This window comes from Cynocephalus volans, chromosome 13, assembly GCF_027409185.1.
Source record: "Cynocephalus volans isolate mCynVol1 chromosome 13, mCynVol1.pri, whole genome shotgun sequence".
Classification (NCBI taxonomy): domain Eukaryota; kingdom Metazoa; phylum Chordata; class Mammalia; order Dermoptera; family Cynocephalidae; genus Cynocephalus; species Cynocephalus volans.
In genome coordinates, this window is record NC_084472.1 from 14,048,022 (window position 1) to 14,073,251 (window position 25,230).

The following is a 25,230-nucleotide window of genomic DNA, read 5'->3' on the forward strand; positions in this document are numbered from 1 at the left end:
ATTCATTTTATGCCCCTAATAAATCCATAAGGTGGGTGAATATAGTTGGGACTCTGGACATCTTGACAAACTATCAAAAGGGATCATTACCTTACCATGGGGACCACAGAGCATATCCCCTTCTCACTGATTGGTCTTTACATTAGTAAGAAATGATCATCTAATGTGTTAAGCCTCTAAGTTTTGGGGATTCCACAAGGCAGGAGAACTGTCTACCAAGGATATTTGCAAGAAAAATATACTCATTTAAAAATGCTGCTTTAGTCCCAGAGGTTATCCACTCATCAAGTCCCTGTGGTTTGTAAGTCTCACAAGTCTTTTTAACATGACATCAAGAGACCTCTCACTTCCAGACTAACAATCTAAGTAACTATAAATGATCTCCTAAACAGAGCAAGCAAATGATAAAGGGTGCATCCTGGACAACAAAAACACTATTCATTTGGTAGCTGAACCATCCTTTGTCACAACTGCATTGAGCAGGTTGGAATATATTCTAAATAACTAACCTCTCACATAGACATATTGTTATGCAATTACATGCCTAAAGAAAGTAGCTATTTTGAAATCTTCCTGATCTAAATTGTTTTCTAAAAGAATCATGAGTCAAATAAAAACCAACATTCAGGACAGGGTTGCACTAGAGCATATTAAATTTCTTATTAAAAGAGATATATGCTATAAAAACTTATTGGATGTGTCAGTGAATGGAGGCTTGTCCTACTCCAGCTGGGGCATCGACGCCCAGCTGATGGGGCTGCAGGTGGACTATTGGAAGGCAGCACAGCCCCTAGACAGGAGAGGGATGCTAAGAAGAAGGATTGGCCCACCACCAAAAACACACTCAAGTGCACTTTCCAGTCCCTGCAGTTCAGCAGACTGCCCAGCAGCTGCGAGGCCATGACCACACACACCATGTCCATGACCATGGACACCAAGGAGAACAAGAAGAAGGTGATATTTTTGTCCAAGAAGACCAAGGACAAGGAGATGGAGTCCAAAACCCAGTGCCTCGAGGGCATTAGCCAACTGATCTGCACAGACAAGCACCAGGAGCACATGGTGAGTGTCCCCATTCACTGCGTGGAGTGCAGTTACATCAAGTTCTTCCAGCTGGAGGCCCAGTGGTCTTCCCACGTGAAGCACTTCCCCATCTGCATCTTTGAATATTCGAAGGCCACCTTCTAGCCCCGCCCACCAAAGCGCCAGAGGAGGACAGTGGAGGGGCCCAGGTCCTCCCCTGAGGGGCCAACAGCGTTTCTGTCTGTCAACATTTCAGTTCACTACAGAGACAGTGAAAAACACAAAGAGAAAACAGTCTTAAGTATGAATGTGCTCACAACCTGGAAACTAACGGGACAGCTCCCAGATGGGAGCTGAGTAACTGCTCTGCTTATTAACCAGAACATTCGGGCCAGGGGGTGAGCTTGAGAATCGTGGAAGGTGTGTCTGGCTCAAAAGCCACCCAGAGCCCCATGAGCAGGAAGGGTTCTCACCTCATGTCCTGTCCTTCCTGGAAGCCAGGACTCTGCCTTCTCAGGGCATCCAGGTCAGGCACAGCCTTGGAGTGTGGTGGCCAGAGGCTGAGGGTCACTAGCCCACTCAGCCTCCTGTTAGGGGACATCCTGAGTTGACCTCAGAGGCTGATCAGCCCTGGACCCCAGGACATTGCCCCACCTGAAAGACACCCCCAGCACTGCCCACTTGTGGTTCCCAATAAACTCTAGCCTCCTGGCTGGGATTTTAAAAAACAAAAACATACAAACAAACAAACAAACCTCTGGGATGTAGCAAAAGCAGTGCTCAAAAGGAAATTTATAGCAGCAAATACCTACATTACAAGAAAAGAAAGATCCCAAATCAATAAACTAACTTCACATCTTGTATATGTCTGCTTTGGCTACCATACAAAATACCACAGACGGGGTGGCTTAAACAACCGGAATTTATTTTCTCACAGTTCTGGAGGCCAGAACAAGATCAAGGTGCCATCAGGATTGTTTCTGTTTAGGTCTCTCTTTCTGGCTTGCAGACAGCTGCCTTCTTGCTGTGTCCTCACCTGGTCTTTCCTCTGTGCCCATGCACACAGAGCAAGAGAGCTCTTTGGTGTCTCCCCCTCTTCTTATAAGGACACCCATTCTATCCTATTAGCACCCCACCCTTATGACTTCATTTAAGTGTAATTATTTCCCTCATGAACTTATTTTCAAACACAATCATATTGGAGATTAGGGCTTCAACATATGAATTTGAGGAGAAGGGGACACAATTCAATCCCTAGCACACCATAAGGAATTAGGGGGGAAAAATCAAATTAAACCCAAAGCTAGAAGGAAGAAAATAATAAAAAATCAACAAGATTGACAAATTTTAGCTAGACTTAGAAATAGAGCAGATGCAAATAACTAAAATTAGAAATGAAAATGGAAACATCATTAAAGACCTCACAGAAATAAAAAGGATTATAAAAGAATACTATGAATAACTATACACCAACAAATTAGATAACCTAGATGAAATGGACAAATTCCTAGAAGCACAAAATTACCAAAACCGACTCCAGAAGAGACGGAAAATCTGAACAGACCTATAGAAGAGATTGAATCAGTGATTTAAAAAATAAAACAAAGCAAAACAAAACCTCCCAACACAGAAAAGTCCAGTATCAGATGGCTTCATTGGTGAATTCTACCAAATATTTAAAGAAGAGTTAGCATCAATACTTCTCAAACTCTCCCAAAAAAAAGAACAGGAGGAAACACTTCCAACTGATTCTATGAAGCTAATATTACCTCAATACCAAAGCCAGATAAAGACACCACAAGAAAAGAAAACTACAGATTAATGTCCCTTATGAATACAGATGTAAAAATCCTCAACAAAATATTAACAAACTGAATCCAGCAGCATGTTAAAAGGATTGTATATCATGACCAAGTGGAATTTCTCCCAGGGAAATTTTTTTTGTATTGGTTTTTTGTTTGTTTGTTTTTTAATGGAAAATAACAAGTAAAAATGTAAGATGGCTCAACCACTGTAGAAAATAGTTTGGTGGCTCCTCAAAATGTAAAACATAGATTTACTGTAAGATCAAGCAATTTCATTTCTTTCAGTCTCAAAAGAATAGAAAACAGGTATTCAAACAAGTATTCATAACAAGTATTATTCACAATAGCCAAAAGGTGGGAACAGCCCAAAGTCCACCAACAGGAGAATGGGTAAACAAATCGTAGTATAACCTTACAATGGATTATTATTCAGACATAAAAAGAAATGAAATACTGATACATGTTACATGTGAACCTTGAAGGCAAAGAATCCAGATACGAAAGGTTACATATTGTTTGATTGCATTTACAGGAAATACACAGAATAGGAAAATTCATACATACAGAAAACAAACCACTAGCTACCAAGGGAAGAGAGGAGAGAGAAATGGGGTACAACTGTTTAATTGGTACAGGTTTTCTTTGGGGGGGGGTGATGAAAATGCACAAGATTGTGAAACGCCACTGAATTGTTCCCTTTAAAATTTTTATTCTTATTTGATGTGAATTTTATCTCAATTTTTAAAAATTATGCACCAAAAAAAAAAAAAAGAATTTTTTTAATTCTTTTTTTTTTTTTTTTTTTGTCTTTTTCGTGACCAGCACTCAGCCAGTGAGTGCACCAGCCATTACTATACAGGATCCGAACCAGCAGTGGGAGCGTCGCTGCGCTCCCAGCGCCGCACTCTCCCAAGGGCGTCACGGGCTCGGCCCCAAAAAAGAAATTCTTTAAATAATACCTCCTATGTAAATTATTAGCTTCCAGGAGGATTATTCAAATGTTAAAAATCTGAAGTTTTAGAAGTTTCCTTCGGGAAGACTTTGAAATAAAGTAATAATGCTACTTAACATTTTTGAGCCCTTCTTATGTATCAGGCATTGTGTTAAAAGTTTTATACGTTATCTCTTTTATACTTAATAATAGCCATCATTGCCTTTAATTTAAAGAAGAAAAACTAAGATATGGAGAAGTAAAATTGCTCAAAGTTACATAGACAGGATCTGAATGAACCTCAGATGAGCATTTAGCTATTAACTATGCTTTCATTTACAAACAGAACTAAAGAAACATTTATTCAAAAAGGGTTTATTGAGTGCCTGTTGAACACTGTTTATCAGTGTAACAAAACTGGTAACATTAATGGTACAAAAGATTTTTGAAGTATATCTAGATAAATATTTTTAATAGTTAGATATATGCCTCAAACTGTATCAAAATAAATATATTAGACATCAAAACTATAATGTCACAGATAGTATTACTTAGGATAAGGGTAAAGTAGGTAAGTAAGCTTAAAAACTGAAGTTTATTTAAAGAAAATATTAAATATAATAATAGCTAACATTTATCAAACATTCACTATTTGCTAGGCACTGTTCTAAAGACTTTAAATATATTAATTCAATTACTCACTATTTAATCAATTACTTAAAAAGTACTTTCATGTCAAAAATTATGAAGGTGCTACTCATATGACTGAAGTGTGAAAAACACTCATGTAATTGAAAGAAATAGCTTTTGAAGTCAGACAGGCCTGAAGTTAATTCTAGGCTCTTCCACCTAATAACTGTGATATAGACCAGGAAACTAAGGACAGTTGACTGTTATAATTTGTGTATCCCATATTGGTGAAAGGCTTAGGCTAGAAAATTGTTCACATTTCAACTCATGATAAACACAAAGAAACAAGCTATCAGAAATAGCAAACAATAGATTCATATTCCCAAGGATTTAGAATTACCAGGCACAAAATATAAAATAACTATATGTGAAAAGTCTAACACAATGAAAAAATGTAATAAAAAATGAGCAAAAAACATAAGATTATTAAAATGACCAGACTTATTTTAAAAATAATTAAATAAACTTCTAGAAATGAAAATATAATGTTGAAATTAAGAATTCAATGAATAGGTTAAACAGAAAATTTAAAGCAACTGGGAAGAAAATTAGTAAAATGGAAGATTAGCACAAATAATTTACTCAAAGCAGCAGAGAGACAAGGATCTGGTAATTAGGGGAGGTTAAGAGAAAAGGTGGCTGTAATAGAAAGCTCCAAAATACTGGTAACATGAGTCCCAGCAGAAGAAAATAGAAAAAAAGAAAGAGAAGCAATATTTGAAGATAAAATTCCTGGGAAATTTCAAAACCAAAATCATGAGTCCACAGATACAGGGAGCCCAAATGTACTAAGCAAGCTAAATAGAGGGCCGGCCCCTTGGCGCACTCGGGAGAGTGCAGCGCTTGGGAGCGCAGTGGCGCTCCCGCCGCGGGTTCGGATCCTATATAGGGATGGCCAGTGCGCTCACTGGCTGAGCGCAGTGCGGGTGACACCAAGCCAAGGGTTGATCCCCTTACGGGTCACAACAAAGACAAAAAAAAAAATTTAAAAAAAGCTAAATAGAAATAAATCCTCACCTACTTTGTAGTGAAACCCCAGCCCCAAAGTCAAAGAAAGTACCTTAAAAGTAGCCAGAGGGGTAAGACAATTAGACTGATAGGAGTTCCACAAGCTAATTTTAAAATGTATATAGAAGAGCAAAGATCCAAGAATAGCCAAGACACTCCTGAAGGAGACAAATAAGACAGAAGAGGACCTGTCATACCAGAAACAAAAGCTTACTATAAAGCTCTGTAAATTAAGACATCTTGGTATTTGTGGGAAATACAGGCGAGTAGATAAATAGGACAGAATAGAAAACTCAGAATCAGACTCACACATACATGGAAACTTGACATGTAAGAACAATGGCATAGTGAATCAAGAGAGACTATTTAATAAATATTGATGGAACAAATCATCAGTCATAAAGAAAAAATAATTGCATTCCTATCTCTATCTCACAAAATTTAATTCCAAATGGAGTAAAGACTTAAAATGAAAAGGCAAAACTTTTTTTTTTTCTTTGCAGCTGGCCAGTATGGGAATCCGAACCCTTGACCTTGGTGCTATAACACTCAAAACCTTAAAACAGAAAAAAATATAGGAGAATATTTTTCTGATTTGGGGGCTGGGAGAGATTTTTTCAGGTTTTTTGTTTTGTTTTTAAAGACATTTTAAAATGTTAAACACAAAAGAGAAGATGGATGACTTCTGCTCATCAAAAGACACAAAGAAATTTAGAAGGCAGACTGCAACCTTGGAGAATATGCATTCAATCCACACATCCCTGGACAAAAGGCCCACGTCCACTATATAAAGAACCCTTGCAAATTGATAGGAAAGAAAACTACCTCCCCAAATCAGGCAAAATGCATGAATAGGCCTGGCACAGGAAAAGAAACATATGAAAACACTGAAAAGTCCTCAGCCACACAAATAATCAAGAAGACACAAATTACAATCACCAATTATATAAATGTAATTTTACTCCTACTAGATTGGCAAATTTAAGAGTTCTGAAAATACCAAGCTTTATTCTAGTGAACTGAACTGTTTTCTAAACTGAAAACTCTGTATGGATGTGTTTCACACCCGTTTTTTTAAGAAGTTTCTGACCAATATGTTCAAAGCTTTATTAGAAGGGGTTTTCACATACACATTGAAAAAATGAATCAGCATGACTCTTCAAAGATGTGCTGTGAGCTACTTTATTCCAGTGAATTGAACTGTTTTCTAAACTGAGAACTCCATAAGCAAGTGTTTCACACATGGTTTTTATAGATATTATCAATGTTGGTAAAAGTATAAATTTGTACAATCATTTTAGAAAACAACGTAGCATTTTTTAATAAAGTTTAACATCCACATGCTCTCTAATATAGCAATTCAACTCCTAAATATATGCCCTAGAGAAATTCCTAACATGTGCACAAGGAGACATGCACAAAGCTTATCATATCACTGTATGTAACAGCAAAAAACAGGAGTCAATCCAAACGTCCATTATCAGGAAAACAGGCACATAAACTATGATATACTCATGGTGGTATATTACATATCAATGAAAAGAAAGGAACCTAATGCTACCTGACACAACTTGGAGGAATCTTAGGAACAATTTGAAATAGTGAAGCTAGTTACAGAAATAATAGTCTTATACTATTTTAACATATATCAGAAATAAGCAACATGAAGTGTGTGTATATATATATATACATGTATATCTACATATATATGTGAACTATACTTTTTAAAGGATATAGATATATATAGATAGATTTAAAACTATATTTTAAAAGCCAGGAATGATAATGTCTAACACAAATGTCAGGTTAGTAGATAACTCGGGAAAGATGAGGTAGGGGAGTAACACACGGTAAATTCAATAATCTGGGTCTTAATATGGGTCATAGATCCACGAGTGTTTGCTTTGTTATTATGCTTCCTTACTTTAAAATATACATTACATATTTATTAGGCATCTATCATATATCTGGTGATATGTGGGGTTTTTTTAATTGCAATTTAGGATATGTGCAAAAGAATATATGTGGCTATTATTAGTTAATGACAGGGACATCCTCAGTGTTTTGCACATGATTGTCCAGTCTTGTATGTGGGGTCACAAAGATTGTCCAGTCTTGTATGTGGGGTCACAAAGATTGTCCAGTCTTGTATGTGGGGTCACAAAGATTGTCCAGTCTTGTATGTGGGGTCACAAAGATTGTCCAGTCTTGTATGTGGGGTCACAAAGATTGTCCAGTCTTGTATGTGGGGTCACAAATTTTATGCTTCACAGTAAAAATTCATTTTGGCTTTGAAATTTTAATGACATTTTGATACTATCTGTAGCTACAGATAAATTCCATAAATTATACTCAGTAAATGGCTTTTTTTTGAAGAATTGAATACAATGACATTTTTTTTCCTCAGCAAAGAAAATAATAATTTCTAGTTATAAATTAATAGACGAACACTACATGTTCTTCAGATTGTCCAAGATCTGAAATGCAGTCTTCAGGCATCTAAAGGGATGACTACTTTTTTGATGTATGACTTTTCTTTGTCAAGATACATATATTTTAAATAATTGATATCAAAATGCATCTAGTTTAGTATTTTGCTTTTGAAACTGTTTTAACACAATGTATTACCTGCAGTTTGATTAGAAAATATATTATTAATACAAAGTAGTCTTCACAGTAAAATGCTAAGTAAATAAAGTTAAAGCCAGAATCAAAACTTACCATATCCATGTATATGGCAAATGAAAACTTTTTGGTAGAAAGTATTAGTTCCTTATTATGTTCTTTAAAGTAAATTTTGTTCTTTAAAGTAAATTTTATTACTCATCAAGAAATGTTGAGTCTCTTATTCCCGGAACTACTCATCAATATCCCCTCTTGAAATTTTCTTTCTTTCTTTTTTTTTTTTAATTGTAACAGAGTTGATTGTACATATCTGTGGGGTGCAGAGTTGAATATCAATACCTGTGTGCAATATGTGATGTTCAAATCAGGATAATTCGTATATTCAACAGTATACAATGTAATCGTTCTTCGTGGCTCTTTCTACCCTCAGTTCCACCTTGGGTATTTCAGGCATGGGGTGGTCCACAGGATCAACTTTTGCGTGCCTCAAGTTTTGACACAGAAGAGCAAAGACCTGGAGTCCCAGAAGCCTGAAAGTGGTCCTTGGTAAAGCTTGTCTACTCAGTAAGACAACCTGCAGATAGCTGATCATCACTTAAATTGCTGATTGCAGACACACACACAACTCAAAACTTCTTTACCTAGCATAGCACACGGATGGAAAAAAAATTCGAGGCTGACTGGGCGGAAAGGAGGTGGTCCAGAGTCTCGTGACAGCAAAGCAGTGCTCACAGCCAGCGCCTGAATTAGACTAAATGGTATACACTCCTCTCACATAAACATGGAGGGCATTCATCTAAACATGGTCCTTTCCTACCTACCGACCTCGCCCCCACCCGAGGTTTAAGTTCATCTCCAGACACCTGGCACTCAGGAAGCATTCTCCCTCCCATCGTTCCACCGGCTTTGCAGCCAGAGTAAGTTTGTATACTCTCAGAGCTGCCGTTTTATCTTCAGGGGGGAAAAAAAATAACAAAACGAAACAGTATCGACTTCGCAGTATCGGAACTCTCCATGAACTGATTGATATAAGGCGCCAGGCACATCCGGGGCGCTCCGCAAGTGACAGCTGCTCCTTCTGCTTTCGGTCCAGTCACTGGCGCGGCATCCCGTCCCGGTGGGAGCCCCCAGGGTTTCTACTCTGGGGTCACGGAGGGCTTTATTAGACTTGACTCCTTGCAGCTGGGGGTCCTTGGGCAAAACAGGAAAGGAACCAAGGCTATGGAACGCACTGCACAAACATCACGACTACAAAGCACCCGAGAGAATAACGAGGGAAACCACAGCCCACCGCTCCGCGCAGCTGCCAGGCCAGCCGCTTTCCCTTTAAGGAGGTGTGGCCCCGCCCCGCGGAGGGAGCCGCTGGAAGTGTTCGCGTGCGACCATGACGTCAGACTCCTCCACGAGCGCGGCCCTCGCTCCTTGGGCTTCGCCTTCGACTCCCCGGGTTTGTTTCTCTCGCTCTACTCGCCGGCTTCAGCCCTGTCAGCTCCCGCTCCCCCGGCCAGTAGTCCCGGCGCCCCTGCCCACCGGTGCCTAGGCCCAGTCTGGCTCGCGGAGCAGCAGTGCACCGCCAACGGGGCGCCCGCGAGCCGCCACGCACTTCCGGCGGCCCTGCGGCGGGATGGACGCACTGGCCATCCTGGTGCAGGACCTCCTGTGCCCTGCGCAGGGAGGACAACGAGCTCATGGACCAGGTGCACCGGCTGCTGTGCGAGAAAACCAACCTGCTGGCCCAGGTGCGTCCGCCGGCCTGCCCGGTGGCTTTTCCCGAAGCGTTTAACGGCGACTCCGCCTGGCTTCCCGACTTTTTGATCCAAGCGTGTTCGTACATGAGCTTCTTCCAGGCCAGGTTCTCGAACGACACACTAAAGGTGGCATTTCTAATCAGCCGCCTCACTGGAGCGGCAGAGCAGTGGGTGATTCCCTACATCGAGAGGGAGAGCCCCTTCCTGGCTCAGTCCGAGGGCTTCGTGGACGCGCTGAAGCGGGCCTTCGGCAGGACTGGGTACAAAAAACAGCTGGGCCGGGGTGCCCCGTGCCGGGGGACAGCTGCGCCCCGGTCCCGAGCAAGCCACTCCTCAAACCCGGTCCGGTACTGCGTGGTTTTGTTACACAAGTAGCCCTCCAGTTGCAAGCTGCTGGGCTCCGACCCTTGCTCGGAAGCTTGGTCGCCCCCTGTTCTCTCCAACCTGTGTCTTTGCACTGCACAGCAACCCAGCTACTGCCCCGGAACCGGTTAGAAACTGAGTAGACCTCCCATAATCACGCCGCTGTCACTGCCATGTGTGAAGACTGCTTCTGACTGCCTTTGGAAATCAGGACCAACGTAGGAAGGACCTGAGTTTCTCACACCCTTGGACACTGATTTGTATAGCTCAGGACAGGAGACAGCTTCCAGGGTTAGAGAGTCTGGCAGCCAAATTTTACATTTTTCCCCGTGGACTTACTTAATTTTTCACATTTCATTTCTGTTCTGAAATCACAGCAGTCTCACAGATTGCACCTTTTCGTCAGAGACATCCAGGCACTGGACACTACCTGGAAAAAGTATTTACTTGTAAAGTTTCAATATATATCTTACTATATGCCTAGTGCTTACTGTACTTGGTGTTACATTTTATCCTATTTATCTGTTTCTTATGTCTTCGAGAACACCATTATGTTCTCAGAAAAAAATTCGAATTGCATATTTTGATGTCTGGTAAAATAATGCTTTGTAAAGAATCATATTTGATTCTTGCTTTAAGGTCTTTTTTACTTTTCACCCAACGGTTTATATATATTAAAAATATATGCAGCTTAGAAGACAGTGACTGAACAGTTACGATGTTTGCTATTGAAAATGGTATTTGGAGTTGCATGTAACTCCTGGAAATAATAATAATAATGGCGATGGTACAGTCTTTGAGCTGTATCCCCTTGGTTTTATTCCTTTATACTAAATGAGATAATATTAGCCCCCTCACTTCGGGTAAATCACTTTACATTTTTAGGCCACAGTTTCCTATAATTAAAGACATTACTTGGTCATCAAAGTTTGGTTCAAAATTCTGTAATTCTATTACTGGGCCAAAGAAGGTGAGAAAAAGGAGGATCTGCACCCTCTCTTAAGCAAAGGGTTTCTTTAAACCCTCTAGGAAGGAAATCCATGCCTTTCCTAAAATATTCACAGGCTTGTCATTCTGGTGGCCAGTATAGTGTCAGTGAAATATATTCTTGAATTCCTAGTTAGGAATCTTCATTTTAAGATAAACTGATCACTGCCTCTTTCATGTACAATTTATATACCTGAAGATGATAGGAAAAAAACAGTAATTATGTTTTTGCAAGATAGGCTTAGAAACAGGTAATAGCAATTATTTTATTGCCAGTTAGTATTACAAAAGTTCCTAAGGAGGCTGGGTCCCTCAACGTGACCTCCTGTGTACCATGCTTTTGCAACACATATGTTCCAATACACTGGATCTTGGTCTTAGTCACTGATAAATTTCGAAGTGTTTTTCCCACAGTGAAACAAAACTACAGGATACCAGCACAAAATAAAATTTCAAAAACCTCACAGGAGCACATATTTGATAGAATACAAAGACTTTCTAATGAAAGGTCAGCATCATTTAATAAGTCAAAAAGCATAAAAAAAATAATGTTCATAAGTCACAATATCTCATACTTAATTTTCTGTACAGCTATCTTTTTTGTTGTTGAAGCTCATTTAGATTTTCACCAAAAGAAAAGAGAAGAAAATACAGAAGGTTTCCTTACAGACAGTTATATGGATGGACAGGAGGAGGGAGAGAAGGTCACTTGTCAGTGACTTCCACATCACATTTTTACACCTCTGAAATCAGGTCAGTATAGATTTTGGTCAGTTCATGTTTTTTAGTCTTCTGCTGAATGGTCTTCTTCAGGAAATAGGTCTATCTGTTCCTTTATCAGGCTCACCTGGAAGGCCAACACTTCCACTTGGGTCTTCTGCAGGCCTGGGCAATTTCCTCCTTTACTAGAGTAAATTTCTCTTCTGCGTGGACCTGTAATGCTTGCTGTCTCTGATGTTTCTTTTCAATTCTTAATGTACAATCCTCAACATACTTCAGCCATTATTCATTCCTGTGTTAGCCTTTAATCGCCTCCTGCTTCTCAAATCCCTTGAGAAATTCAGAGGCAGGTTTATTTCATGGAGTTCATATCTGCAGTAGGTTGATCTTTTTCTTTCAGAACCTTCTGGATTTCAGTTTTGGCAGACTACTGTTTCTGAACCTTCTCCATCACCTGGGGTACAATCCCTAAAAATCCATCCATGATTTTTCGCATGGAGTTCCTCATACTTGCTTTTTAATTCCAGGTTCTTCATTTGTGTGGCTTTAACCTCTGCTTCTGGATCCTCCTGGCTAAACTGCAGCACACCCATAATAGGGCCAGTGGACAGAGGGCAGGCCCATGGGCCTGAGGACATGTAGGGTAGGTCCCATCACATGAACACTAGAGCAGTCTCTTTAGTGGATTGCCTGTGATTTAGTGGATTAATGCTTACTCAATTAAAAAAAAAAAAAAACACTTTTCTTTCTCTTCTACTTTTGTGAGGAAGTTTTCTGGGTTGGAAAGAGATTTTGTTTTTAATTATATTTCCCCCACATTGGTCAGGGCCCCCCTCTGAGAACCACTGCACACTTTGAACCTAAACACAGAACTTTAAATTTCTTTTTAGAATTTTATCTCATTGGTTTCAGCCCATCCTTATTGCTTGTTGAAGTCTTTCTGACTCTGCATTTTTGAAATTTGATTCTATCATTCTCCCCATTTTATATCATCTGTAAATTTGATGAATTTGTTTTCTGTTTCCCAAATCATTAGTAAGTTCTGTTTTCCAAATCGTTGGTAAGGCAGGGAAGGTCGCTGTAACATGTAATGTTTACATTAGTAGTCATTGGACAACTCAGTGTCATGTAATGTGCTAGGTACTAGGGATACAACAATGACCAAGACAATTCTGACTCTCAAGTATCTTAAACTGGAATGGCAAAGAAAGAAACAGGCCATTAAAATGCAGGACAGAAGTACACAGGTAGGGAGCACACTTAACCTCTAGGCCTTGGGGGTCAAAAGTGGCTTCTTAGGCAAGTTGCCAAAGCTGATATCCAAAGCATGAATAGGAATGAGGTGAAAGGGGAGAAAAGTCCTGGTCCTGGCAAAGGAATAGTATTTGCAAAAGTCCAGAGGTATGAGGATATATGTTTAAGGAACTGCGAATAACTCAGTATATATATCTGGAGCAGAGGGATGGGAACAATTAGAGATGCTGTTAGAGAGTAGGCAGAGCAGATTGCTATGCTTAGGTAACAATTTCAGTTACCTACAAATCTAATTAGTCCATTATTTGGGTCATTCTATTTGTTCTATGTGTATACCTTACGACTTGATCAAATTACTTAAAATCGAGATTAAACTAGGCTTCTGTCCAATCTCCCATGCCAGTAATTCTACAGAAAAATGAGGTTAGCTTGATAGTCGTGTTTATAATTAAGTTTATACTGTTCTCTGATAAGCAACTCTCATCAATTATCCACATAATAATCCATTCTAACAAATATGTAAGTTTGTATAAACCATGTTGGTTTGAGTGTTTAAGGAATCTCTTTGATTTCTGGCCTATTTCCATGGGTTTTGTTTTGCTTTATTTTTGTTGTTTTGTTTGTAATTTATGTTACACTACTAAAAGTTTCTGTCAGTGCCCTGGAATGAATTCCTTTTTGGCTGGAGATAGAAATACATCATTTCCGGACAGAAATGCTCCCTATCCTTTTCACTAGTATTGGACTTAGATTCCTCCTATATGATGTTTCCTATATGATGTTTTCTATTTTGAAAAGCATTCTCCTTAATGGAGAACTACCAAAATAGTCAAAATTATCAAGGTAAAAAAAAGAATCCTGGCTAATAGCATCTATACATTGGATCTGTCCAAAAAAGAAAACTACAGGCCGATATCCTTGATGAATATAGATGCAAAAATCCTCAATAAAATACTAGCAAACAGAATACAGCAACACATACATAAAATTATTCACCACGATCAAGTGGGATTCATCCCAGGGATGCAAGGTTGGTTCAACATACGCAAATCAATAAATGTGATACACCATATTAATAAACTCAAACACAAGGACCATATGATCATCTCTATAGATGCTGAAAAAGCATTTGATAAAGTTCAGCACTCATTCATGACAAAGACCCTCTATAAGTTAGGTATAGAGGGAAAGTATCTCAACATAATTAAAGCCATATATGCCAAACTCACTGCCAATATCATCCTGAATGGGGAAAAGCTGAAAGCTTTTCCTTTAAGAACAGGAACTAGACAAGGATGCCCACTCTCACCACTCCTATTCAACATAGTGTTGGAAGTACTAGCCAGAGCAATCAGAGAAGAGAAGGAAATAAAGGGCATCCAGATTGGAAAAGATGAAGTCAAACTGTCCCTGTTTGCAGATGACATGATCCTATATATCGAACAGCCTAAAACCTCTACAAAAAAACTGCTGGAATTGATAAATGATTTCAGCACAGTAGCAGGATACAAAATCAACACACAAAAGTCAGTAGCATTTCTTTTCTCCAATAGTGAACATGCAGAACGAGAAATCAAGAAAGCCTGCCCATTTACAATAGCCACCAAAAAAAAAAATACTTAGGAATTGAGTTAACCAAGGATGTGAAAAATCTCTATAATGAGAACTACAAACCACTGCTGAGAGAAATTAGAGAGGATACAAGAAGATGGAAAGATATCCCATGCTCTTGGATTGGAAGAATCAACATAGTGAAAATGTCCATACTACCCAAAGTGAGATACAAATTCAATGCAATCCCCATCAAAATTCCAAAGACATTTTTCTCAGAAATGGAAAAAACTATCCAGACATTTATATGGAATAATAAAAGACCACACATAGCCAAAGCAATGCTGAGCAAAAAAAATAAAGCTGGAGGCATAACACTACCTGACTTTAAGCTATACTACAAAGCTATAATAACCAAAACAGTATGGTACTGGCATAAAAACAGACATACTGATCAATGGAATAGAATAGAGAATCCAGAAATCAACCCACACACTTACTGCCATCTGATCTTTGACAAAGGCACCAAGTCTATTCACTGGGGAAGGGACTGCCTCTTCAGCAAATGGTGCTGGGATAACTGGATATCCATATGCAGGAGAATGAAACTAGATCCATACCTCTCGCCGTATACTAAAATCAACTCAAAATGGATTAAGGATTTAAATATACACCCTGAAACAATAAAACTTCTTAAAGAAAACATAGGAGAAACACTTCAGGAAATAGGACTGGGCACAGACTTCATGAATACGACCCCAAAAGCACGGGCAACCAAAGGAAAAATAAACAAATGGGATTATATCAAACTAAAAAGCTTCTGCACAGCACAAGAAACAATTAACAGAGTTAAAAGACAACCAACAGTGTGGGAGAAAATATTTGCAAAATATACATCTGACAAAGGATTAATATCCAGAATATATAAGGAACTCAAACAACTTTACAAGAAGAAAACAAGCAACCCAATTAAAAAATGGGCAAAAGAGCTAAGTAGGCATTTCTCTAAGGAAGATATACAAATGGCCAACAGACATATGAAAAAAATGCTCAACATCACTCAGCATCAAGGAAATGCAAATCAAAACCACATTGAGATACCATCTAACCCCAGTTAGGATGGCTAAAATCCAAAAGACTATGAACGATAAATACTGGCGAGGTTGCGGAGAAAAAGGAACTCTCATACATTGTTGGTGGGACTGCAAAATGGTGCAGCCTCTATGGAAAATGGTATGGAGGTTCCTCAAACAATTGCAGATAGATCTATCATACGACCCAGCTATCCCACTGTTGGGAATATACCCAGAGGAATGGAAAACATCAAGTCGAAGGTATACCTGTTCCCCAATGTTCATCGCAGCACTCTTTACAATAGCCAAGAGTTGGAACCAGCCCAAGTGTCCATCATCAGATGAGTGGATACGGAAAATGTGGTACATCTACACAATGGAATACTACTCAGCTATAAAAACGAATGAAATACTGCCATTTGCAACAACATGGATGGACCTTGAAAGAATTATATTAAGTGAAACAAGTCAGGCACAGAAAGAGAAATACCACATGTTCTCACTTATTGGTGGGAGCTAAAAATTAATATATAAATTCACACACACACACACACAAAACCGGGGCGGTGGGGAAGAAGATATAACAACCACAAATACTTGAAGTTGATACAACAAGCAAACAGAAAGGACATTGTTGGGGGGGAGGGGGGAGGAAGGAGGGAGGGAGGTTTTGGTGATGGGGAGCAATAATCAGCCACAATGTATATCGACAAAATAAAATTTAAAAAAATAAATAATAAATAAATAAATAAATCTACTGCATATGCTCACAAAGGTGGAAGAAAGCATGAGCATGAAAGAAAACAAAAGGAAAATAGAAAAAGACCCAAATCCCACATTTGAGAGGAAAATTACAATATCTGAGATGAAAATTGCACTGAATGGAGTTACCAGAAAATTAGATACTTAAAAAAAAAAATTAGTGAACTTGAAGACAGTAGTAGAAGCTACACAAAATAAAACTGGAGGGGAAAAAGACTGAAAAAACAAATAGAGCTACAAAATATACCAAGCAGACTAATATGCTGCAGTCCCAGAATGAGAAAAGAAAAATCAAGGGACATAGAATTTATATCTAGCATATATAAAAAACCTTAAAACTAAATAATAAGATAAACAACCCAATTTTAAAAACTGAGTAACAGATTTGAACAGACTCCTTACCAAGGAAGGATACAGACAGCCAAAAAGCACATGAAAAGATGCTCAAAATCATTAGTCATTAGGGAATTGCAAATTAAAAACACATCTACCAGAATGACTAAAATTAAAAAGATTGACCATGCCTAGTGTTGGCACATATATGGAGCAATTTGAATGCTCATGCAATGCTGGTGGGGATTTAAAATGTACAGCCACTTTAGAAAACAATTTGACAGTTTCTTAAAAAATTAAACATACATCTACCATGCAACACAGCCAATCTACTCCTGGGTATTTATGCAACAGAGATGAGAGCATATGTACACACACACACGAGCTGTCACATAAATGCTCATAGGAGCCTTATTTGCAATAAAACTTTTGGGAGTGATAGAAATGTGCATTATCTTTTTTGTAGTGATGGTGTTATGGTGATGAGTTTTGGCATATATATATATACAAAATGAACATTTATATATATGCCAAAACTCAACAAATTGTACATTTTTTTTTTTTATGACTGGTAAGGGGATCGTAACCCTTGGCTTGGTGTCGCCCACACCGCACTCAGCCAGTGAGCGCACCAGCCATCCCTATATAGGATCTGAATCCACGGCCTCGGCACTCCCAGCGCTGCACTCTCCGGAGTGAGCCACAGGGTCGGCCCCAAATTGTACATTTTAATTATATGCAGCTTATCATATGTCAATAATCTCTCAATAAAGCTGTAATAAAAATGTTAGTTTTAGGAAATAAATTTCAAAAGCACATAGAAAAGAAAAATAATCCGTTCATAATTTCTGGGGGAAAAAATAAACATAGTACTCAAAATTATATATAAGATGACCCACAAGTTTCCCACTGCCTTGTGTACATTCCCAATATGATCCCCACCCTTAGAGTATAGGCAGGACCTGTGAATATGATAAGGTATCACCCTTATGATTAGGTTACATTCTATGGCAACAGAGAAGAGAAATTAAAGATGTAATTAAGGTCCCAAATCAGTTGACTTTGAGTTAATCCAAAGGGATATGATCCTTGGTGGGCCTAACGTAATCATGTGAGTGATTCAAAAGAGGGCCTCCAGGTAAGAGAGAAGCAGAAGAGATGTTCTCCTGTTGGTCTTGAAAGAGCAAACCGCTATATTGTGGAGACACCTATGGAGAAGGAAATTGTGGGCAGCCTCGATCAGCTGAGGCCTCAGTCCTACAACACTAAGAACTGAATTCTTTCAACAACTGACCTTGGAAGACAGCCATGAGCCTCAGATGAGATCATAGCTCTGGCTGACACGATCATTGTAGCCTCTGAGACAGCAAACAGAGGACCCAATTAAGCCATGCCCAGATTCCTAACGCTCAAACTGAGAAAATAAATGTGCATTGATTTAAGCTATTAAGTTTGTGGTAATATGTTACAGAGGAATAGAAAAAATAATACAGATGAAAATTGAAGTAATGCAAATGATGATATTAATGCTAACCCTGACATGAATGAAGACAAAATTAGTGATTTGGAAGATTACTCAATAATTTGCTGAGAATGTTGTTGACAGAGATAAAGAGTTAATAAAAATGAGAATGAAACTTGAAAGAGCTTTTATGAAATACAGAGGATAGATTTATATATCTGATAAGAATAGAATCAAAATACTAATAAAGAAGCAATATGAGTATTTAGGAGATCCAGCATGTAATTTTCCTGAATTAACTAAAGATATGAGTCCTCCAATCAAATAGGCATTCTAAAGATAAGTAAGAAAAATAAAGAATCCCTTACACTAGAATATTTATTAAGAATGGAAAGCAACTCTTAAAATCTAATAGAGATGAACAACAAATTACCTACAAAGAAATGACAATTAGGCAGTAAACTCATCAGCCACAATAAGTGCCCAGACACTGTGTGTCTACAAAGTTCTTAAGAAAATGACTTAGAATTGTATCCCTACTAAACTGTTATTCCAAAGGAAGAACAAACTGAAGACACTTCCAGAGATATAAATTTTAAGGATTACTATTCAACAACCCTCACTAAAAGAACCATTAGGGATGTATATCAACAAGAAAAAAAGTGAATTGAGAGGGAAGATAATGGGACCAATAAACAATGGTAAGGACAAAAACTAATAAATTATTTTGGTAAATTTAATTACCCATTAAAAAAGAGAGAGATTGTTTTTGTGTGTTTTTAAAAAGAAAAATCCAAAACTTTATTAAAAAATAACCAGATGGGAGAAGGTATTCAATAGGTAGAGTGGACTAACGTCCTTACTGTGTTGAGAAAAAAACTAGAGGTTCCTCATAATTTTAGGCTTTATGTGAAACTTTTAGAACTAAGTACATGTATACTAAATGGTTAATGGTCATCACTAAGAAGTACAAACAGAAGCTCTAGTTTCTTAAATAGTAGGAAAAAATGAACAGGAGTCAGTGGTGACAAAAAGAGAACACATCAATCCAACAGAAAAAAGATGAAATAAAAAAAGCTTAATAAGGGAAGACATAAAGAATATCTAATACACAATCCATGAAAAAATTAAAATAAAAATTTTCTGCTCTGCAAAAGACACTGAGAAACCACAGACTGGGAGACTAGAAGAAAATATTTGCACAAGGCATATCAGAGAAAGAACTGTTATTCAAACAAACAAAAACCCTATTAAAAAATAGGCCAAAGATCTTACCAGATATTTCACCAAAGATGATATACAGATGCAAATAAAGATATGAAAAGATGCAAGTTAAATGCAAATTGAAACAACAATGAGATACCACCACATATCTATTAGAGTGGCCAAAACCCAGAGCACTAACAGCACTAAATACCAGCAAGGATGTGGAGCAATAGAAACTCTCATCCATTGTTGGTGGGAATGCAAAATGGTATGATCACTTTGGAAGACAGTTTGTTGGTTTCTTATCAAACTGAACATACTCTTACCATATAGATCTAGCAGTTCCTCTCCTTGATATTTACCTAAAGGAGTTGAAAACATGTCTACACAAAAACCTGCACATGGATGTTTATAGCAGCTATATTTATAATTGCCAAAACTTAGAAACAACCAAAATGTCCTTCAGTAGGTGAACAGATGAACTGTGGTATATCCAGACTATGGAATATAATTTAATTCTAAAAAGAAAGGATCTATCTGGGCTGGCCCTGTGGCTCACTCGGGAGAGTGTGGCACTGGTAGCGCCGAGGCCGCGGGTTCAGATCCTATATAGGGATGGCCGGTGCGCTCACTGGCTGAGCGTAGTGCAGACCACACCGTGCCAAGTGTTGCGATCCCCTTACTGGTAAAAAAAAAAAGGATCTATCAAGCTGCGAAAAGACGAGTAACCCTAAATTTAAGTGAAAGAAGCCTGTCCAAAAAGCCTAGGTACTGTATGATTCCTAATATATGACATTCTGGAAAAGGAAAAACTATGGAGACAGTAAAAAGATCAGTGGTTGGGGGGTGGGAGGGAAGAACAGGTGGGGTATAGGGGATTTTTAGGTGTGTGACATGTCTGTATCATACTATAACGGTGGATGGTGGATGCATATCACTATACATTTGTGTAAATCCATAGAAAGTACAACACTAAGAGTGAACCCTAATGTAAACTATGGACTTTAGGTGATAATGATGTGTCATTGCAGATTCATAAATTGTAACATGTACCACTCTGGTGGGGATGTTGATCATGGGAGAGGCTATGTGTGTGTAGAAGAGGGAGTATATGGGAAATCTCTGTACCTTCTCCTCCATTTTTCTAAAAACCTAAAACTGCTCTAAAAAATAAAGTCTATTTGAAAAAAAAGAAAGAGATACACTTGTCTTAGTCCATTCAGGCAGCTATAACAAGTTACCACAGACCAGGTGGCTTATAAACAACAGAAATTTATTTCTCAGTTCTGCAGACTGGGAAGTCCAAGATCAAGATGTTGGCACATTCAGCATCTTTTGAGGGCCTGCTGGCTCATAGACAGTGCCTTCAAGCTGTATCCTCACATGGTAGAAGGGGAGAGAAATCTCTCTGGGTTTCTCTTAAAAGGATACTAATGTATTTATGAGGGTTCTGCTCTCACGACCTAATCACCTCCTCAAATTCTCACCTCCTAATACCATCATCTTGGGGGTTAGGATTTCAACATCTGAATTTTGGTGGGACAAAAACAGTCTATTGCAATACTCAGTCTGACCCATACTTTAAAAGATGAGAAAAAGAAATAAAGCACTCAACCTTATTTATTGGGGTTAGATAACTATAATAATAAAACAGCACACAAATAATACAAAAAAAATAGTGACTAATCTCATTAAAAATAAATGTAAGAATTATAAGTAAAATAGTAGCAAATAAAATCGAGTGATGTACTAAAAATTAAAATACCACTTCATGACCTAGTCAGGTTTATTTATTCCAAGAATGCAAGGATAGTTCAATATTAGAAAATCTACTGGTGTAATTTAACCAAAAATTGTAAAGAGAACAAAAACCATATAAACCTCTCAGTATTTGTAGAAAAACATTTAATAACATTAGCTCTCACAAGGTGAGGGAAGCCCTGCTCTAAGATCAGTAGGAAAGGTTCATCAAAATTAAAAGACGATGAATGATTAAAAGCAACAAAAAGGTCACACTGATGTTGCTTAGCAGGCAACAAATCAGCAGAACAGCAAAATGTGAAGATTTGGGGCTATGGCAAAGTAGGATGGCAGATTGCCTCTGAGGGAAAAAAATTTCCAAATCCTCTATTTGAAATGGAGTTTAACAAAGATTTGATAGTAACTATCACAGGTTAGACAGGGTTCTAGGGAAATGGTTAAGATCAGGTATCTGATTCTAATCTAAGACAGATGTATATATTCTGTTGTTGTCAATTGCTTTCTTAAAATCCTCTACTGGGTAGTCATTGCTGTTAGGATATAGACAAAGATCTTTCATCCCAGCCTTCGAGGAAAGGGAAGGTTGGGAAGGGGGTGGGGAGGAGTGTTGAGAGTAGAGGAACTGCTCCTCTAAGCACTGTCGAAATTGGAGACTTGAACAATTCCTTACATAATTTGTTGACATGATGGTTGTTAAAACTAATAAAAGAAATAAAAATAATCCTTAGGGGACACCATTTTTGTACTCACTTCCCTACAACTAATGGCAAAGGCTAGTCCTGGGCCCACCCTCCCCCAGACTGACAAGCAAGATTTGGTACCCAGTGGTGTGTCCACCTTACAAAGCCTGCATTATCTGGCCCCCCAGATGTTTACTTCCACATCATCAGAATTTATTTTATAGATAAGTAATTTGATGACTTACCTATGTAAAATAATACTTTATGTTTGCTAAAAATACAGAGTCCTGGACCCCATCCCGGACCTTCAGATCAGAATCTCTGATGATGGGCTCCAGTTGTGAGCCTGATTACAATGCAGGTCATCTAAAGAGGACACCATGAGATACAGACAGAGAAATTAGCAGTGTGTGAGGAGGAGCAAGATGGAATCAGATTTATATTTTGGGAAAATCATTGTATTAAACATTTTAAAAGAAAAGTAAATCTGGAAACAGCTTAGAGAATGGATATGGGATAGAGGGAGACCTAAGACAGAGAGGTCAATTTTTTAAAAAACTTTTAATAGTCCAAAAATAAAAAAGATGAAAGACTGAGTCAGAACAAAGAAGTGTGATAGGCTTGAGAGAAAATTCTGGAATAAAAATACTGTGCTTTTAGCAAAAATATATACAATACATCATAGTCAAAGTCATAGAGACAGAAAGTCCAATGGTGATTGCCAGGAACTGGGGGGAGGGGAAAATAGTGAATTATTGTTTAATGGATATTGCTATGGTTTGAATGTTTGTCCCCTCCAAAGTTCATGTTAGGACTTAATCCCCAATATGGTGTTTGAAAGGTGGGGCCTTTAATAGGTGATTGGATTGTGAGGACTATGCCCTTATGAATGGATTAATCCATTCATTGATTACTGGGTTAATGGGTTATCAGGGAGATGATTGAGGGCATTATAAGGAGAGGAAAAAGAATGTTAATGCACTCTTGCTCAGCCCTCACTATGTCACCACAGTACTCTAGAGTTCCCCTGAAGAAGGTCCTCACCAGATGCACCCTTTGACCTTGGACTTCCCAGCCTCCAAAACACTTTAAAATGGTTTAGATGAGTAATTTTAAGCCATGTGCATTTTACCACAATAAAAAGTTGGAGGAGGGACGGCCCCGTGGCTCACTCGGGTGAGTGCGGCGCCAGTAGCATCGAAGCCACAGGTTCAGATCCTATATAGGGATGGCCGTTGCACTCACTGGCTGAGCGTGGTGCGGACCACACCTTGCCGAGGGTTGCGATCCCCTTACCAGTCCAAAAAAATTTTTTTGGAGGAAATCAAAAAGAAGTAACAGATCCTAAGTACATCTGTTTTAGTCTGTTTTGTGTTGCTATAACAGAAATACCTGAGACTGGGTAATTTATAAGGAAAAGAATTTTATTTGGCTTAGGATTCTGGAACAGCTACATCTGGCATGGGCCTCAGGCTGCTTCTACTGATGGCAGAAAGTGGCAGGCTGCTGGTGGGTACGAGCAGATCACGTGGCGACAGGAGGCAAGAGAGAGAGAGAGGGGAGGTGCCAGGGTCCCTTAAACAATCAGCTCTGGCGGGAACTAATAGAGCGAGAACTCACTCACTACCCCTCTTCCCCTAGGGAGAGCGTTAATCCATTCATGAGGGATCTGCCCCCATGACTCAGTCAGTTTCCAACACTGCCAAATTGGAGATCAAATTTGCACATGAGTTTTGGAGGGGACAACACATCCAAACTCCATCAACATCCAAAACTGAACAAGGCAAACAACTCCACGTGCTTCCTGCTAGACACACTGGGGGGTTTGGACCCCCAAAGCATCAGGTGGTCCATTTCCTCGGCTTTGCAATGTACAGCCCACATGGCAGCTCTCATGGGCTAGAGCCTCGTGCCTGCAGCTCTCCCAGGCTAAAGTTGCATACTAATAGCTCTACAGTTCTGGGGTCTCTGAGGTGGCCTCACTTCCACAGCTCCACTAGGCCTTGCCATATGGGAATTCTCTGTGGTGGCTTGTCACTCATGTCTCACAGTTCTGTAGGCTGGGAAGTCTAAGATTAAGGGGCTGGCATCTTGCAATGGCCTTCTTGCTGTGTCATCCCGTGGCAAAGGGGAGCAAGAGGGGACTGAACTCACTTTTATAACAAACTCACTTTCACAATAACAAACCCACTCACATGATAATGATGTTAATCTACTCATTTGGGCAGAGCCCTCATGACCTCATTACCTTTTAAAGTTCCCACCTACCAACACTGTTGCACTGGGCATTAAGTTTCCAACACATGAACTTTGGGGGACACATTCAAACCATAGCACTCATCCTCCACCATTCCCCAAATGATGTCCCATCACTCTGCCTATCTTCAGCAAGAATCCTGTGAGGTCACCTTAGCCAGAATCTCCCTTACTTCTGATGTTTCCTCTTAGTAATTTTTCTGTTCACTGACCCTCACCCTGCTCCTTGGCTATAAATTCCCACTTGTCTGTCCATGGTGTATTTGAAGTGATCCCAGTTTTAAACTGAGTTTTCTTTTCCCCTATTGCGATAGTCTTGAATAAAATCTTCTTTTATCACTTTAACTACTGTCCAGCCCTGGTTTTTCATTGGCATGTTAAGGCTCTATCAGATAGAACTGTCTCATCTTCTATCTCCCTAAACTCCTAAATCTGAATACGCTACAGAGCTTCATCTAGAAGCCTGCTCTGCCTAACTTTGACCCTCACATGGTCAGAGGAAATCTACAAGAACCCCTTCATAGCCCCCTTGCCAAGACTCCGATTTATTATCTCTGAGATGGTCCCTAAGATTAGAATCACTGTTGAGTTTATTTGATTACCCTGCCTAGTTCCCAAATCAATCTCTCAGACTAGGTACTGTTCCTGTTCTGCAACACCACTAGGTCTCGATAGATACATGAATAGTTGCCAGATTCCTTCCTAATGATGGCAAGGAGGGGTTAATGTTATTGATTTTTGTCAGAACTACATTTATGTGCATTGTTTTCTTGAACAGATGAATAAACTTCTAGACATGTAAAAACCTAAGTATGAGAATCATACTCTTCATTATTGATGAATTAACTACCAATTTCTTTTTGAAATTATGATTTAGTCTCAGTCCCTCAGGAGACAGCTTTCATACTTAAGGGGACTAAACATGCACACACGCGCACACACACACACACACACACACACACACACACACACACACTTCATTTTAACAGACT

General features: G+C 38.9%; 1 protein-coding gene and 1 pseudogene across 1 annotated transcript; both read left to right on the forward strand.

Annotated features, from left to right (window-relative positions):
• Window positions 1-601: 601 nt before the first annotated feature.
• LOC134362163 (phosphofurin acidic cluster sorting protein 2-like) lies at window positions 602-1,188 on the forward strand (annotated as a pseudogene).
• An 8,278-nt stretch (window positions 1,189-9,466) lies between these two features.
• LOC134362164 (protein LDOC1-like) lies at window positions 9,467-11,074 on the forward strand. The gene is made up of 2 exons (XM_063077483.1): window positions 9,467-9,529; window positions 9,594-11,074. The coding sequence occupies exons 1-2, from the start codon at window positions 9,467-9,469 to the stop codon at window positions 10,203-10,205; spliced, it is 675 nt and encodes a 224-aa protein (XP_062933553.1). The 3' UTR covers window positions 10,206-11,074.
• The last annotated feature ends 14,156 nt before the right edge of the window (window positions 11,075-25,230 follow it).